The sequence below is a fragment of the Engystomops pustulosus genome, chromosome 4, assembly GCF_040894005.1.
Source record: "Engystomops pustulosus chromosome 4, aEngPut4.maternal, whole genome shotgun sequence".
Classification (NCBI taxonomy): Eukaryota; Metazoa; Chordata; class Amphibia; order Anura; family Leptodactylidae; genus Engystomops; species Engystomops pustulosus.
In genome coordinates, this window is record NC_092414.1 from 118,631,303 (window position 1) to 118,648,786 (window position 17,484).

At 44.2% G+C, this 17,484-nt stretch overlaps 1 protein-coding gene across 4 annotated transcripts in view; it reads left to right on the forward strand.

The window, feature by feature from the left end:
* Positions 1–17,484, forward strand: part of RELN (reelin) — a 510,672-nt gene that overhangs the window by 152,839 nt on the left and 340,349 nt on the right. For all 4 annotated transcript variants that reach the window (XM_072147208.1, XM_072147209.1, XM_072147211.1 and 1 more), the window contains exon 6: positions 7,229–7,307. In XM_072147208.1, coding sequence (XP_072003309.1) covers positions 7,229–7,307 — 79 coding nt within the window. The remainder of the gene's footprint in view (positions 1–7,228; positions 7,308–17,484) is intronic.

The following is a 17,484-nucleotide window of genomic DNA, read 5'->3' on the forward strand; positions in this document are numbered from 1 at the left end:
AAACATAATAAAACAGAATTGTTATTGGACCCGCACAATGAACCTCATAAAAAACAACCCCAAAAACACTCAGAAAAATAATTTTAAATTAATACCCTTTAAAAAATGCTCTAAAAAGTGATTTAAAAAATGTTGATCCAAAATAAGGCCAAAGAAGAACAATGCTTAGCGCAAAAAAAAGATTTGTCAGTTGACAAATAAAAAAGTTATGCATATGAAAAGTCAGTGATGCTAAAATCAACAACATTTTTGCCAAATTACTTTTTATTCAGTAAATTTGTGGAAAAAAGAAAAAATCTATATAAATAGGTATTTTCGTAATTGTGGCGACCCAAAGAATAAAAATAACATGCTATTTTTATGGTATGGTAAACGGCCAAAAAGGCAAAACAAAAAAATCTTGCCAAAAATTGATGATTTTCATTTCCTCCACCAATAAAGAGTTAATAAAATCTCACCAATTAGCTATAGATGCTCCAGAATTATGTACCAGAAAAGTTCATCTCATGTGGCCAAAAAATAAGCCCTAATAGGTCCACATTAAAAAAAGAAAAAAATTATAGCCAGTACAATTTGATGATACAAATCTGCTCTGGATGGGGCTCCTTCCATTCCATGCCTGGTTGTGCGCCCACACAGCAGGTTACCACCACATATGAAGTATCAGTGTACTCAGGAGAAATTGGACCCTTTTTTCATTTAATCCATTGCAAATGTTGAATTTTTCACCCAAAAAGAATATATTGTAAAAAAAAATACTACAATTTGTAATATTTTGTTTTAACCCCTATAAAACACCTAAAGGGTGAACATTTCTTAAAAGTGCTTTTTCATATGTTGAGGTGTGTTGATTCCATAATGGGATAATTTACTAGTCTTGCAATTATTCAGGCTTCTCACAGTCAATTAAAAGTTGAGCAGGTCCATCAGAATACGGGTTTTGGTAATTTTCCAAAAAATGTGAAAGATGGCACCCAAATTCTAAGCCTCATAACATTCTAGTAAAATATGTGGAATCTTAACCCCTTCACGCTCTGCGACGGGTATATCTGCCGCAGAGCTATGAAGGGTGTATGAAGAGGGCTCACGGGCTGAGCCCTCTTCAAACATAGATGGGCTTTGCTGCATATTGCAGCAGAGACCTATCGCTATCACTTGCGGTCACAAACAGGGGCACGGATCGAAGGGACCGCGGCGCGGGACATCGGCGGCGCCGGAGGAGGTTTATTATGTTTAACTAGCCCTCCCCAGCCCGGCCATAAAAAATTTTTTAAACCCGGATGACCCCTTTAATTGAAAGATGCACAATGTTTGCCTGGGACTTCTTGACTGCAAGGGATATTAATACGTGTCAGTACAGGCAAGGATATTGGATTGGTGGCACAATAAACAGGATAAGCTTTGGATAGGACATGAGATTACAATGGCTTCATACCCCCTGCAATCCCTTCCCTGGACAGCTACATATCTCAACCATGAATATCTTCCTACGGACACTTACATAAGCCCCTAATTCTTACCAACTATTTGACTGTAATGGCCCTCTTACTTCAATGAATAACAACCCAGACTTCCCACCAGGCTTCTCATCAGCCTGCCTTGCTCCCCTTTGATCTGTCATGGGGCTGCATTCAATAGGTAAATACCTTCTTGGTCCTTCTCCTTTAGGAAAGATAACAGTCTTCCAATAGCTTAGTGTATCGATTCATGGTGGATAACGGTCAGAGACATTACACCAAACAAGACCAGAGGTCTGTTGTGTGAGCTGCGTCATGTGATGTTTAAGGGGAATGCCCCCTTCTTCAGACATGCTCAATAGGTAATCTCACCGCTAATTACACACATTGGGGCAGATTTATCAACCTGTCTGAAAGTCAGAATATTCTTACAACTCAGTTTTCATTTTACCAGTGCTCATGAATATTTTAAAGGGGAGCTGTGATTGGTTGCCATGGGCAACTAAGAATATTCTGACTTTCAGAAAGCGTGACAAATCTTCCCCATTGTGCCAGAAACTCACCTATCCTATAGATAAAAATGTTCCACATTAAAAACAATAGCAAAGACATTACAAATAATATCTCACACACATTAAAGTTACAATTTTCATTCATACCTTTAGGGTTTAATGTTTCCAATTTAAATATTCAATATACCTCATGTTGCAGCAATCGATTAGCTATTTGACTTTCTTCATATCCTACAACCCATTCTAATATCAGCCACCGTAAATCCGACACTTGATGTCTATATTCAAAAAAGTGTCTTACTACTGTAGTTTCACCAGACTTTCAAGCAAATTCATTTTGCATTGATTTTACTCTCAGTAAGTTCGGTCTGTTTCATATAAAATCTAAATGCAGATCTGTGCTCATTGAGCCTAATTCTGACCTGATGTTTGTGTGCTCTACATACATTTTGCCACATTTTAGTTAAATCAATACAAATTAATTTGCTTGAAAGTTTGGTTAAACTAGGGTAGGTAAACACTTTTCGAATACCTACTGAGCATGTCTCTGACTAAACGTCACAGGACACAGCTCATGCAACAGACCTCTGGTCTCGTCTGGTGTATTGTCTCTGCCCGTTATCCACCGTGAATCGATACACTAAGCTATTGGAAGACTGTGATCATTCCTAAAGTAGAAGAAATAAGAATGTATTTACCTATTGAACGCAGTACAAAGTGTTTCCTACGGTGTATGACTCTAAATGGACTGTGGATTGCTATGAAATAATATGAGAATTGGAAAATAAGAAAGAAGTAATGAGTTTTTGTATTATATGGTATTTCTCACTAAAAGATATGAGAACTCATTTGCGCATGGTGATTTGTTTTTGGTTGCATATTGATGATTTTAGAGGTGGGGAACTCTGAATCCATGCAATGTTAATATATTTACACTGTAACATATAGCCAAGACTTTGACTGAAATATACACAGTTTACCCACTTTTACACCTCCTGCAAACAAGCCTACAACTCCACAGAGACATAACTCCCTTTGCAGCAATGTGTATCCTCCTCACCCACACTTAGACTGTTTTCTGCTATCTATGCATTATACTTGGATAAGTGGGTGGGACCTGCCCTATGTGGGTGCCTGGGAACAAAAGTTAACCCTTTCAGGACCTCACCCTTTTTTGTTTTTTCATTTTCATTTTTCACTCCCCATGATCAAAAATCTATCTCTATCTTTTTTATTTTTACATGTACAGAGCTGTGTGAGGGCTTATTTTCTCCGTAACAAATTGTACTTCATAGTGATGGTATTTATTATTCCATGCCGTGTACTGGGAAGCAGGAAAAAAATTCCAAATGCAGTGAAATTGGAAAAAAAAATGCATTTGTGCCGTATTCTTGTGGGCTTGGATCTTACGGCTTTCACCGTGCACCCCAAATGACAGGTCTACTTCATTCTTTGGGTCGGTACCATTATGGGGATAACAAATTTATATAGTTTTTATAATTTTTTCATACATTTAAAAAAATTAAAACCAACCCCCTGTACAAAAATTTTTTTCGGCACTTTGCCATCTTCGGGCGCTAATAACTTTTTCTTACTTTGGTGTATTGAGCTGTGTGTGGTGTCGTTTTTTGTGAATTTTCATGAAATGTTAATGTTATCATTTTTAGGACTGTACGACCTTTTGATCACTTTTTATAGAATTAAAAAAAATGTTAAAATGGCAAAAAAGTGGCATTTTCGACTTTGGGCGCGATTTTCCATTACGGGGTTAAACGCAGTGAAAAACTGTTAGTATATTTTGATAGATCGGGCATTTTCGGATGCGGCGATACCTAATGTGTTTATGATTTTTACTGTTTATTTATATTTATATCAGTTCTAGGGAAAGTGGGGGGATTTGAGTTTTTAGGTTTTTTTATTATAACTTTTTTTTTTTACTTTTTTTTATTTTTACTATTTTTCAGACTCCCTAGGGTATTTTAACCCTAGGTTGTCTGTACGATCCTATCATATACTGCCATACTACACGGCCGACCCGTGACGTGCTATTATGTCACGGGTCGTGAAAGGGTTAAAGAAAACTTTCATCCCAGACAATTGGGTCAAATCATATGAATTGTTCCATAAACTTGGCAACAAGGCCCATGAAAGCAATAATAAAATCCTTTCCAGTTGGTATTAGGTGCCAGCCAGACTAAATTTGATGTATCCTACCTGCCCAGCATAATGTTGGAAATGCAGGCAGACCCGGGGTACAATACTGCACATCTGGTTGGATTGTCCCACGCTACAGTACTGTTGGAAGCAGGTAATAAGCAGGTTACAGTTACTGGCCACATATTAAGAAATGACCCAGCTGCCCTGTATCTCTGTAACCCCTGTCCATGCCCTCAATGAAGTGCTCCCTTGTGGGCTTACTCCTAATAGTAGCCTGCACAATGATTCCAAGGCTCTGAAAACAACAAGAATTCCATTTTCTACTGACATTCTCAGAGTCTTTCTACTCCAAATAATGGAGGAACTTGCTGCAGAAACACATGGCACAGTATAAAAGTATCTAACAACCTGGGGTCCAAGGCTGGACTTCCACTGCTTTCCAGTCTTCACCACTTTTACTTGAAAAAGTATACATCAAGGATTTGAAAATGCAAACCTCAAGGACTTGAGTTGATAGTACTCTTCCCTATACCATCCCTCTTCCTTTCATTCTCTGATACCTTTCCCACCTGATTTCTGTTATTTTTGCTTATTCTCAAGCTGCAATGTTTCAGCATTTTTCTTGAAAATCTGACACTGACACTACATATACACTGTGCCCCAACATTGACACTAAGGGGCTCATTTACTAAGGGTCTGAATCGCGCACTTTAGTCGGGTTTCCCAACGATTTCCGATTTGCGCCGAATTGCCCCGGGATTTAGGCGCACGCAAACGGATTTTGGCGCCGGCTTTCACGTGACAGAAATCGGGGGGACGTGGCTGTCGGACAACCCAACTGATTCCGAAAAACCGCAGAATTTAAAAAAGAATTTGTGCCACAAGATCAGCACTCACATGCACTGGGAATGAAGAAGGTGAACTCCGGTGAACCTCGGCGCAGCAGCGACACCTGCTGGATATCAGGCACACGACCTTAGTGAATCCCGGCAGACCCGAGAATGCGCCGCTGGATTGCGACAGGACCGGGTAAGTAAATGTGCCCCTATACATACACTGTACCTCAACACAAACATATTCACACTGTGCCCCAACACAGACACTATGGCCCATATTTATTAAACCCTTGCGCCAGTTTTCTGTCTGACTCTGCACCTTCTTTGTAGTGAAAACTGATTGCACATGGATTTGTAAAGTGTCCAAAACAAATTTTTGGTGCACATGACTTATTTGTATTGCGGCTTCACATTTCTCGACAAAATTCTGTACATAAAGGGGCGTTCCTGTGCACAGTCGGACTGTGCAACACATTTATCATTCAGTGTCTGACAGAATTGTATTGCACACCCTATTTTAAAGGTGCACCCAAAAAGTTGGTGAAATCTGCCGGGGAAGTGCAGGGAGCGCCAGATTCATGAAGACCGTGTAACACTTTTCATTACGCATTTTGCACCATTTTTTTTAATATCAATCTGGGGGTATATATACACTGTGCTCCCACACAGACATTATGGGTGTTATTTTTCATTGATTTCACTGGGCTTTTTTGGTGTATAAAAAGTCTTAAAGCAGTTGCAGGTTTTTGGGACTTTTCGCTGCTAAAAAGTCTCAAATGACTATTTTCACCTGTTCATTAATCTGGCATAAACATTGAACTACTGCTAGTGCAAAGTTGTGCAAACACAGAGCAAAGCTAGATTCATGACTTGAGACTTTTGGTCTTTTGCAAAAAGTTTCATAGTTACACCAGTTCCATGCAAGTGTATGTTCTGGGACCTTTTATGAATTTTGAGACTTTTTAAAAAAAAATCCCAAACAGAAATGGACCATAAGCACATTTATTAAAGGTCCAAAGCCACTTTAATGAATCTGATGGGCAGCAGAGTACCAAAAATAGACATAGAACTGTCCCCAGGAGTCTGTCTAATGATCGATAACCCCTAAATATACACTATGCCCTAACACAGCCATATTTACACTGTGCCCCAACACGGACACTATTTACTTACAATGCTGCTCGAGTTCACTGAGTGCATTATCCGTCTATAATACTGCGTGTGGCTATTCACTAAAATTGTACACCTGAAGCCGTTTTAGAGAGATAATGGGGCACATTTTCTAAGGGTCCATCGGACGCATTTCCGTCGGGTTTCCCAAATATTTCTGATTTGCCCTGAATCGCACAGGGGTTATTGTGGCACACGAGTGGATTGTGGCGCAGTCTGTGGCTTTCATGCGACACAAATAAGGGGCGTGGCCATCGGACAATCCGACTGATGCAGGCAAACCGCAAATTTAACTTTCAAAATTGTGTCGCAAGACAATGCACTTACATGCACCGGGAAGAAGAAGGTGAACTCCGTCTGACCTGAGTGGGGAAGCGACACATGCAGGAAATTGGACGCACGATCTTAGTGAATCGCGGATCAGTGCCTTCAACAGGACGGGTAAGTAAATGTGCCCCAATAAGTTCACAGACACTTATACAACCAATACATTTCAAACAGTGAACCTGTCCTTAGTCATGGCCATGGCCTGGCTTGACCGAAGACTTATTATTTCAGTATGTTTTGCCCTTGCAGAGGGGTGGTCCGTGCCTCACTCAACACAATTAAATAAGAGGTGAACTGGCATTTATCTATATTTGCAAGCCGTTTTAGCCATGAAGAAAGTGAACAGTCCGTGTGTTGCTAAGCGGCGCAAAGCCCTTAGTAAATAAGCCCCTAGCTATGACCCCTGCTCTCATGGCTTCCTCGTACTATTGCTTCTCCTGGCTGCAGGGTCACAGAGAGCAGGGTTCTCATTACCAATAGCCTCTACATATTGAAGATACAAATGCATGTGCAACGTGCAGCAGGTGGAGGATGGCGGCCTATTATTACCATAATAGGTAATTTTCTCTTGACTTGAATGCCTATTGTGTACTGAGCAGCTCGTATATTCGCACCTATGGTTTAGATAGTTGCTTGAATGATCCGTGGTGGTATTTTGAACAATCTAGTAAGTCTATTTGACTCATAATGAAAATGAATTCACTTCAAATCTGGTTTTATGATATAGAAACATTAACGTAATTAACCATAAGCTGTTTTTCTTTTTCAGCTGAAATCCATAGTGAAAGTATTATTTTGAGAGATGATTTTGATTCATACAAGCAGCAGGAACTAAACCCTAGCATTTGGTAAGTAGAGTATTTATTGTTTTTAGTCAATTATATGTCAATTATATAAGATTATTTTTTTTTTATTACAAATATGAGTGCCTTTGAAGCCATCTCTTTATCTGGAAGGTGTGAACATTTGAGAATATAACTCACATGCACATGAATGTGTCTTCACCCGGGTATAGGGGGGGGGGGGGTGAGTGTTCCTCAACCCTCACCTTTCTAAAAAATATAGGACATGCCCTATATTTTTCAGCGCAGCAGCCCAGCTAAGTCACAATGAGGTCAAGGTGCAGTTGCCCAGTTATCGTCTGCTCACTGCACTTTGACCGGGTCCCATAGACTTCTGAGGAGGAAATGATGTGACCGCGAATTGCACAGTCTTATCTCTGGTACTCATGCGGTCATGTGTATGGGGATCTCTCAGTTATCCAGACATTGAAAAGTACTTATCAAGACTGTTCTGCAGCCGCTCAACAACTTTGAAATAGTGGGAGAATCCAAAATTGAACTCTTTGCATGCCATAATACACATCATGTGTGGAAGCCAAAAGTTACTTCAAATCATTCCTAAAACCACAACAACAGTAAAGTTTTGAAATGGGAACATTATGGTATAAGAAAATCTACCACCAAAATCATGACAAACATGATAATGAGCACTTACTTATAATTCCAAGCACTGTGACTAATATAATAATAATCTTTATTTACATAGCGCCAGGAAATTCTGCAACACTTTACAAAGCATAGGGGACATATACAAATATAATATTACATTACAAACAGTACAAACAGTCACATGGAACAATAGGAGTGAGGGCCCTAATTGCAAGAGCTTACTGTCTATTAGGAAGAAGGGGGTGACACAGTAGGTATAAGAGCTTGTATAATGGTCCAGCTATTCTTTATAAGAGAACAGTATAAGATAATTAAATAAAATTTATTCTGCTTAAACCTGACATCAGCCAACATCTTATGTACATTTCCATGGTAAAAATAACTACAGAGAAGCCTGGAGCTTGGTATATATCTGGTGTTTGGATGGATTAGTTAAGAGAGAGTTGACATTTCATGCAGTTGTGAGTGTGATAGGCTTGCCTAAAAAGATGGGTATTAAGAGCATGTTTGATACTTTGAAGGTTGGGTATAAGTTTGATAGTCTTGAGAAGGTCATTCCAGAGAATTGGTGCAGCTCGGGACTGTGGTTATCTTCTTTTAGTTATTATCCATTGCCCACTACCTTCTCAAATCAACTTTTAAAATTTAGTAATGAGCCTTAATGGCTCCTAGGGGGTAGGGTTGGCAGAACCCTGATTCATAGGCTGTTATAGTGTGCAAGGAACACTTCTCCCTCCCACTCTTTTGCATTAAGATTGCATCAGGTAGAGGAAAGAGGGTAGTGGTGGAGGTTGAACCAGTGCTCAATGGGTGTCGGATGTCCACCTGGAGCCAGCCAAGGTGGATAGGCAGGCTGAGCAGGCCCATTGTGGCTCTGATGGGTAGTGCAGTGGCCCAGGCTTCTGGAGATGGCGTATGCTGCAACAGGTCGCAGATGTCGGGAAGTCCCAAAAAACACAGGAGGGGCCTTTACGGCCTGAAAGTGCACCTCAAGGGTATTTTATGGTCGATTGTGATTACTTTTAGGCCCAATGGAGGCAGATTGCAGGTTCCTGCAAAGGACTTTAACAGGCTTCTTTAAAGCTGTTTTGAATACTTATAGGGGGTGCAGTTTTTAGGGGTATTCTTTATGAGGTTAACACAATATATGTATGCTTGGAGTCCAATCCCTGTCACAGTGTTCAGTCTGGAGTGATTACTCCAAGTGATCCATTCCCTAGAATGACAGCAAGCAAAGATCTAGAAAACCATGAGGAATTGATATAGAAAGTATATTGGAAAACAGGTATAACTTTTTATCAAAAAAACAATAACATTAGGTTGCTGAAATGGGAATCGCCCCTTTAAGAGAATGAAAATTGTCAATGTTTTTGCAGAGAAGCAGTATTATTAGAATGAAGTATTTCTGAAAGAAAAATGTGTGAGTAACAGATGTTTCCCTTCCATATTTTGAATATTGAATATTTTGGTGAAATGAATTGGGAAGTCATATGATCCAGTAAATTGTTGGAAATGTAGTGTCTTTTCATATTTATATAGATAAACATGATATGTGTTAAAAGATTCATTGACATTGTGAATTCCAGAAAAGGTGAAGCTCGGAGGAATCAGCAAATGTTTAGCACACAAGCGATTGCAGGAAAAAAAATGATGAAATAATGTACTGACTATTGCCCATATTATAGTTAGGGCCTGTTATTATCAGTTACTTAAAGGAAATCTACCACTGGTTTATAGCTGTATTAACCCTTAATGCTGTTGGGTATGAATCAGTAGGGGGTAATGCAGTTATTGTATAAGTTTATTAGTATATGTGCTCCTGCAGTTTAGTTAAAAATTAACTTTAATCTTTATGACAATTATGAGAAAGTGCTTTGAAAATATGTTTTGGTAAGCGACACCCAAGCCCATAAGCTATCTAGGGATATTGCTCTCCACACCTCTACACCTGCTTCCTCTGCACTCTTTCTCTTCCCTCTCCTTAATCTCACGGCAGCATAGAATATGTGCTGCCTGTGCTGCTTTGAGGGAGATTGCGAGAGAGGCAGGAGGGTGGAAAAGTCCTTTGGAGGGCATGTAAGAACCAGGGTCCCTGAGAGAATAAAGTAAATTTTTTAACCAAACTACAGGAGCTCCCTATAGCTGTATTCACCCCACTGGGAGCTACCCAACAGCAATTAGGGTTAATACACCTATAAACCAGTGGTAGATTTTCTTTAACCCCTTCCCGACATTTGACGTAGTATTACTGCATGGCGGGAGGTGTATTCCCGCAATATGCAGTAATACTACGTCATGCGATCTTCTTCCGGAGCCGGGTCCTGCCAGAAGGACACACTGAGCATGCGCAGCATTGTAGTTGTTAGCAGTGGGTGTTTGGTGCAATATGCAGCAAACCCCACCTATGTATGACGAGGTCTCTCCCTGTGAACCCTCTTAAAACAGCCTTAGTAGCTCTGCGACATAGATGTATGGTGCAAAGCATTAAAAGGTTAATTTTAGAGATGAGCGAACATGCTCGTCCGAGCTTGATGCTCGGTCGAGCATTAGGGTACTCGAAACTGCTCGTTGCTCGGACGAATACTTCGCCCGCTCGAGAAAATGGCAGCTCCCGCCGTTTTGCTTTTTGGCGGCCAGAAACAGAGCCAATCACAAGCCAGGAGACTCTGCACTCCACCCAGCATGACGTGGTACCCTTACACGTCGATAGCAGTGGTTGGCTGGCCAGATCAGGTGACCCTGGGATAGACTAGCCGCTGCCCGCGCTGCTCGGATCATTCTGTGTCTGGATGCCGCTAGGGAGAGAGCTGCTGCTGCTCAGGGAAAGCGTTAGGCTGTTCTATTAGCTTACTGTTAGGCAGGAGTGATTCTCAAAGAACCCAACAGCCCTTCTTAGGGCTACAATAACGTTCTACTTTTTTTATTTTAATTTGCATCTAGTACCATTTTGTGAGGAATTAGCAGGGGGACTTGCTACCGTTGTGTTTAGCTCTTAGTGGCACACATATCCATAGCAAAGACCGAAGTGGGAAAATTTAGTAGGGGTTGGATTTCAATTAGGCACTAACTCAGTGTCATCTCATCTGGCATAGTAGTGTGCTTTGATACTTGGCTAGAAAATAGCCATAGGAGAATACAAAGAGCTTACTTACGCATACAGTAGCGTTCTATATATTTGATTTCTGGTTGATCTGCTGGTGGCTGTACTTTCTGCAGTGCATGTACTAGCCAATTCTGAGCAATTTGTAGTGAGACTTGTGACCGCTGTGTTCTGCGCTTAGTGACGCACATATCCATAGCAAAGACCGAAGTGGGAAAATTTAGTAGGGGTTGGATTTCAATTAGGCACTAACTCAGTGTCATCTCATCTGGCATAGTAGTGTGCTTTGATACTTGGCTAGAAAATAGCCATAGGAGAATACAAAGAGCTTACTTACGCATACAGTAGCGTTCTATATATTTGATTTCTGGTTGATCTGCTGGTGGCTGTACTTTCTGCAGTGCATGTACTAGCCAATTCTGAGCAATTTGTAGTGAGACTTGCGACCGCTGTGTTCTGCGCTTAGTGACGCACATATCCATAGCAAAGACCGAAGTGGGAAAATTTAGTAGGGGTTGGATTTCAATTAGGCACTAACTCAGTGTCATCTCATCTGGCATAGTAGTGTGCTTTGATACTTGGCTAGAAAATAGCCATAGCAATAGGATAGCATTGTTTGGTTTTAAAAACTCAAAAAAAAACAAAAAACACAAAAAAAAAAAAAAAACACAAAAAAAAAACAAAAAAAAAGTAAAAAAAAAAATAAAGTTATAACTCTCATTTTAAAAATGTTTAACCCGAGGGCTAGGGGTAGAGGACGAGGGCGGGGACGTGGGCGTCCAACTACTGCAGGGGTCAGAGGCCGTGGTCCTGGGCGGGGTGAGACACCACCTGCTGATGAGGGAGCAGGGGAACGCCGCAGAGCTACACTCCCTAGGTTCATGTCTGAAGTTACTGGGACTCGTGGTAGAGCACTGTTGAGGCCAGAACAGTGCGAACAGGTGATGTCGTGGATTGCTGACAATGCTTCGTGCAATTTGTCCACCACCAGTCAGTCTTCCACGCAGTCCACCCATGTCACCGAAATCGCCACTCCTCCAGCTCCTGCACCTCAGCCTCCTCCCCCCCAGTCTGCCCCCTCCCAGGAAAATTTGGCATTTGAACCGGCATACTCTGAGGAACTGTTTTCTGGACCCTTCCCACAGTCACAAAAAACTTGTCCGGTTGCTGCTGAGCAATTTTCCGATGCCCAGGTTTTCCAACAGTCACAGTCTGTGGGTGATGATGACCTTCTTGACGTAGTGGAAGTGTGTAAAGAGGTGTCCGACGATGAGGAGACACGGTTGTCAGACAGTGGGGAAGTTGTTGTCAGGGCAGGAAGTCCGAGGGGGGAGCAGACTGAGGGATCGGAGGATGATGAGGTGACAGACCCAAGCTGGGTTGAGAGGCCGGGTGAACACAGTGCTTCTGAGACGGAGGAGAGTCCTCGACCAGAACAGGTTGGAAGAGGCAGTGGTGGGGCCAGACGGAGAGGCAGGGCCAGAGCTGGTGCATCAGCGCCAAATGTGTCAACTAGTGAAGCTCCCGTGGCGAGGGCTCCTGCGGCGAGGGCTAGATCTTCAGAAGTCTGGAGGTTCTTTAAGGAAACACCGGATGACCGACGGACTGTGGTGTGCAACATTTGCCAAACCAGGCTCAGCAGGGGTTCCACCACTACTAGCTTAACTACCACCAGTATGCGCAGGCATATGAATGCTAAACACCCCACTCAGTGGCAACAAGCCCGTTCACCTCCGGCCGTGCACACCACTGCTCCTTCCCCTGTGTCAGCTGCTAGTCAGCCCCCTGCCCAGGACCCTGCCACAAAAACCCCATCGTCGCCTCCACGATCCTCCACAGCATCCACCAGCGTTCAGCTCTCCATACCCCAGACGCTGGAGCGGAAACGCAAATATAGTGCAACCCACCCGCACGCCCAAGCCCTTAATGTGCACATCTCCAGATTGCTTAGCCTGGAGATGCTGCCCTATAGGCTAGTAGAGACCGAGGCCTTTCGCAACCTCATGGCGGCGGCCGCCCCTCGGTATTCGGTCCCCAGCCGCCACTACTTTTCCCGATGTGCCGTCCCAGCCCTGCACCAGCACGTGTCAGACAACATCATCCGTGCCCTGACCAACGCCGTTTCTGACAAGGTCCACCTGACCACGGACACGTGGACGAGTGCTGCCGGGCAGGGCCACTATATATCGCTGACGGCACATTGGGTTAACTTGGTGGAGGCTGGGACCGAGTCTGACACTGGGGCTGCTCATATACTGCCGACGCCGAGGATTGCGGGGCCTACCTCGGTCCAGGTGTTTCAGGCCTACTATGCCTCCTCCTCCTCCCACCCCTCCTCCACCTCCTCCTCCGAACTACCATCCGTGGGCACGGCGCCATCAGTCGGTAGCTCTAGGCACAGCAGCAGTGCCGTCGCTAAGCGACAGCAGGCGGTGCTCAAACTGCTGAGCCTAGGCGACAAAAGGCACACCGCCCAAGAGCTATTACAGGGCATCACGGCGCAGACTGATCTGTGGCTGGCACCGCTGAACCTCAAACCGGGAATGGTTGTGTGTGACAACGGCCGTAACCTGGTGGCGGCTCTGCAACTCGGCAGACTGACACATGTGCCATGCCTGGCCCATGTGTTAAATCTGATAGTTCAGCGTTTCCTCAAGACATACCCCAATCTGTCTGATTTGCTCACGAAGGTGCGCCGCATCTGTGCGCATTTCAGGAAGTCCAGCCCAGATGCTGCCACTCTCAGGGCAGCGCAGCGCCGCCTCCAACTGCCCGCTCACCGACTGTTGTGCGACGTGCCCACGAGGTGGAATTCAACACTGACCATGTTATCCAGAGTTTACCAGCAGCGCAGAGCGATTGTAGACTGCCAGATGTCAACTTCCACCAGAACTGGTAGTCAGGTCAGTCAGCTTCCTCAAGTCTACAATGAGGAGTGGACGTGGATGTCTGATATCTGTCAGGTGCTGAGTAACTTTGAGGAGTCAACACAGATGGTCAGTGGCGATGCCGCCATCATCAGCCTCACCATCCCGCTGCTTGGCCTGTTGAAAAACTCTCTGGTCAGCATGAAGTCGGAAGCTTTGCGCTCGTCACAAGAGACAGGGGAAGAATATTCCCTTGTTGATAGCCAAAGCACCCTCAGGTCTGTTTCTCAGCGCATATCGGAGGAGGTGGAGGTGGAGGAGGATGAGGAGGAAGAGGAGGAGAATGTTGGTGAGACACAAGAGGGGACCATTGTTGAGTCCTTTACTGTTCAGCGTGTATGGGCAGAAGAAGAGGAGTTGGAGGAGTTGGAGGAGGAGGAAATGGACAGTCAGGCCAGTGAGGGGAGTGAATTCTTACGCGTTGGTACTCTGGCGCATATGGCAGATTTCATGCTAGGCTGCCTATCCCGTGACCCTCGCGTTCAAAGAATTTATTCCAGCACCGATTACTGGGTGTTCACTCTCCTGGACCCACGGTACAAGCAAAATCTTTCCACTCTCATCCCTGCAGAGGAAAGGAGTGTGAGAATGCATGAATACCAGCAGGCCCTGGTGCACAAGCTGAAACAGTATTTCCCTTCTGACAGCGCTAGCGGCAGAGTGCGTAGTTCTGCGGGACAAGTAGCGAGGGAGAGTAGGCGAGCAGGCAGCTTGTCCAGCACTGGCAAGGGTACGCTTTACAAGGCTTTTGCCAGCTTTATGTCACCCCAGCAAGACACTGTCACCTGTCCCCAGTCTCGGCAGAGTAGGGCTGATCTTTACAGAAAGATGGTGAGGGAGTACGTAGCTGACCATACCATCGTCCTAAATGATCACACAGCTCCCTACAACTACTGGGTTTCAAAGCTGGACATGTGGCACGAACTGGCGCTGTACGCCTTGGAGGTTCTTGCCTGCCCTGCCGCTAGCGTCTTGTCCGAGCGGGTTTTCAGTGCAGCTGGTGGCATCATCACCGATAAGCGTACACGCCTGTCGACTGACAGCGCTGACAGGCTGACGCTTATTAAAATGAATAAAGGCTGGATTTCTCAGAATTTCCAATCTCCACCAGGTGAAGGAAGCTCAACCTGAATAATTGATCCACTCCTCCTCCTCCTCATTTTCCTCCTTCTCCTCCTCTTTGTACAGTAAAGCAGAGGAAAATGGCTATTTTTTGACAGGGCCCACTGGCTCTTGCTATAGTACTTCATGCATTTAATTTTTCTGGAGGGCCACCTACCCGGTCCTCTGTTTGAAACAATTTTTGTGAGTGCCACATACAGGCACTCAATCTATTCCATTTTACTGCAGGGCCACCTACCTGCTCCTCTGGTTTGAAACATTTTTGGGACTGCCACATACAGGCACTCAATCTATTCCATTTTACTGGAGGGCCACCTACCTGCTCCTCTGGTTTGAAAAATTTTTGGGACTGCCACATACAGGCACTCAATCTATTCCATTTTACTGCAGGGCCACCTACCTGCTCCTCTGGTTTGAAACATTTTTGGGACTGCCACATACAGGCACTCAATCTATTCCATTTTACTGCAGGGCCACCTACCTGCTCCTCTGGTTTGAAACATTTTTGGGACTGCCACATACAGGCACTCAATCTATTCCATTTTACTGGAGGGCCACCTACCTGCTCCTCTGGTTTGAAAAATTTTTGGGACTGCCACATACAGGCACTCAATCTATTCCATTTTACTGCAGGGCCACCTACCTGCTCCTCTGGTTTGAAACATTTTTGGGACTGCCACATACAGGCACTCAATCTATTCCATTTTACTGGAGGGCCACCTACCTGCTCCTCTGGTTTGAAAAATGTTTGGGACTGCCACATACAGGCACTATCCAAATTAAATTGTCTCCATAGCAGCCTCCACACGTTGTCTCCATTGCTACCTCCAAAAGTCGTCCATATAGCTGCCTCCATACATCGTCCCTTTATCAAACGAGGTGTGTCAGGCAGAAATTTGGGTTGTTTTCATGGATTCCACATCAAAGTTGTTAACTTTGTCGCCACCCTGCTGTGTTATCCACAAAATATACTGGCAAACTTTTACCATTTAGGGATATTATTTCAGCGCTTCTTGCGCATCTGTTTACATTCCCCTCACCCGGCATATCCTAAACTTATAAGAACGCTACTACACTTGATCTTATACAAAAGGTTCTTAGAAGTGCTGTTTGGGGAGTAGCCTAGAGACAGGGGCTTGAATTGGCGAAAGCTCGCCTGGCAGCGGAGCGCCAGCTCCATGCGCATCATGCGCTTCTTGCGCATCTGTTTACATTCCCCTCACCCGGCATATCCTAAACTTATAAGAACGCTACTACACTTGATCTTATACAAAAGGTTCTTAGAAGTGCTGTTTGGGGAGTAGCCTAGAGACAGGGGCTTGAATTGGCGAAAGCTCGCCTGGCAGCGGAGCGCCAGCTCCATGCGCATCATGCGCTTCTTGCGCATCTGTTTACATTCCCCTCACCCGGCATATCCTAAACTTATAAGAACGCTACTACACTTGATCTTATACAAAAGGTTCTTAGAAGTGCTGTTTGGGGAGTAGCCTAGAGACAGGGGCTTGAATTGGCGAAAGCTCGCCTGGCAGCGGAGCGCCAGCTCCATGCGCATCATGCGCTTCTTGCGCATCTGTTTACATTCCCCTCACCCGCCATATCCCAAACTTATAAGAACGCTACTACACTTAACTTGGTGCAGGCTGGGACCGAGTCTGACCCTGGGGCTGGTCATATACTGCCGACGCAGAGAATTGCGGGGCCTACCTCGGTCCAGGTCTCAAAGGCCTACTATACCTCCTCCCACCCCTCCTCCACCTCCTCCGAATTACCATCCGTGGCCATGGCGCCATCAGTCGGTAGCTCTAGGCACAGCAGCAGTGCCGTCGCTAAGCGACAGCAGGCGGTGCTGAAACTGCTGAGCCTAGGCGATAAAAGGCACACCGCCCAAGAGCTATTACAGGGCATTCCACATCAAAGTTGTTAACTTTGTCGCCACCCTGCTGTGTAATCCACAAAATATACTTGCAAACTTTTACCATTTAGGGATATTATTTCAGCGCTTCTTGCGCATCTGTTTACATTCCCCTCACCCGCCATATCCTAAACTTATAAGAACGCTACTACACTTGATCTTATACAAAAGGTTCTTAGAAGTGCTGTTTGGGGAGTAGCCTAGAGACAGGGGCTTGGATTGGCAAAAGCTCGCCTGGCTGCAGAGCGCCAGCTCCATCCCAAGATCCAACTAACATAGTTGCAGCACCTTTAATCTACTACTAGTTCACTGCCTCCATAATAATAATAATAATAATCTTTATTTATATAGCGCCATCATATTCCGTAGCGCTTTACAAATCATAGGAAACAAATACAAATGTATTGTAACAGAGCACAACATTTGTATGGAACAACAGGAGTGAGGTCCCTGCTCGCCAGAGCTTACGGTTTATGAAGATGATGGGGTAACACGAGGTAAAAGAATATTTAA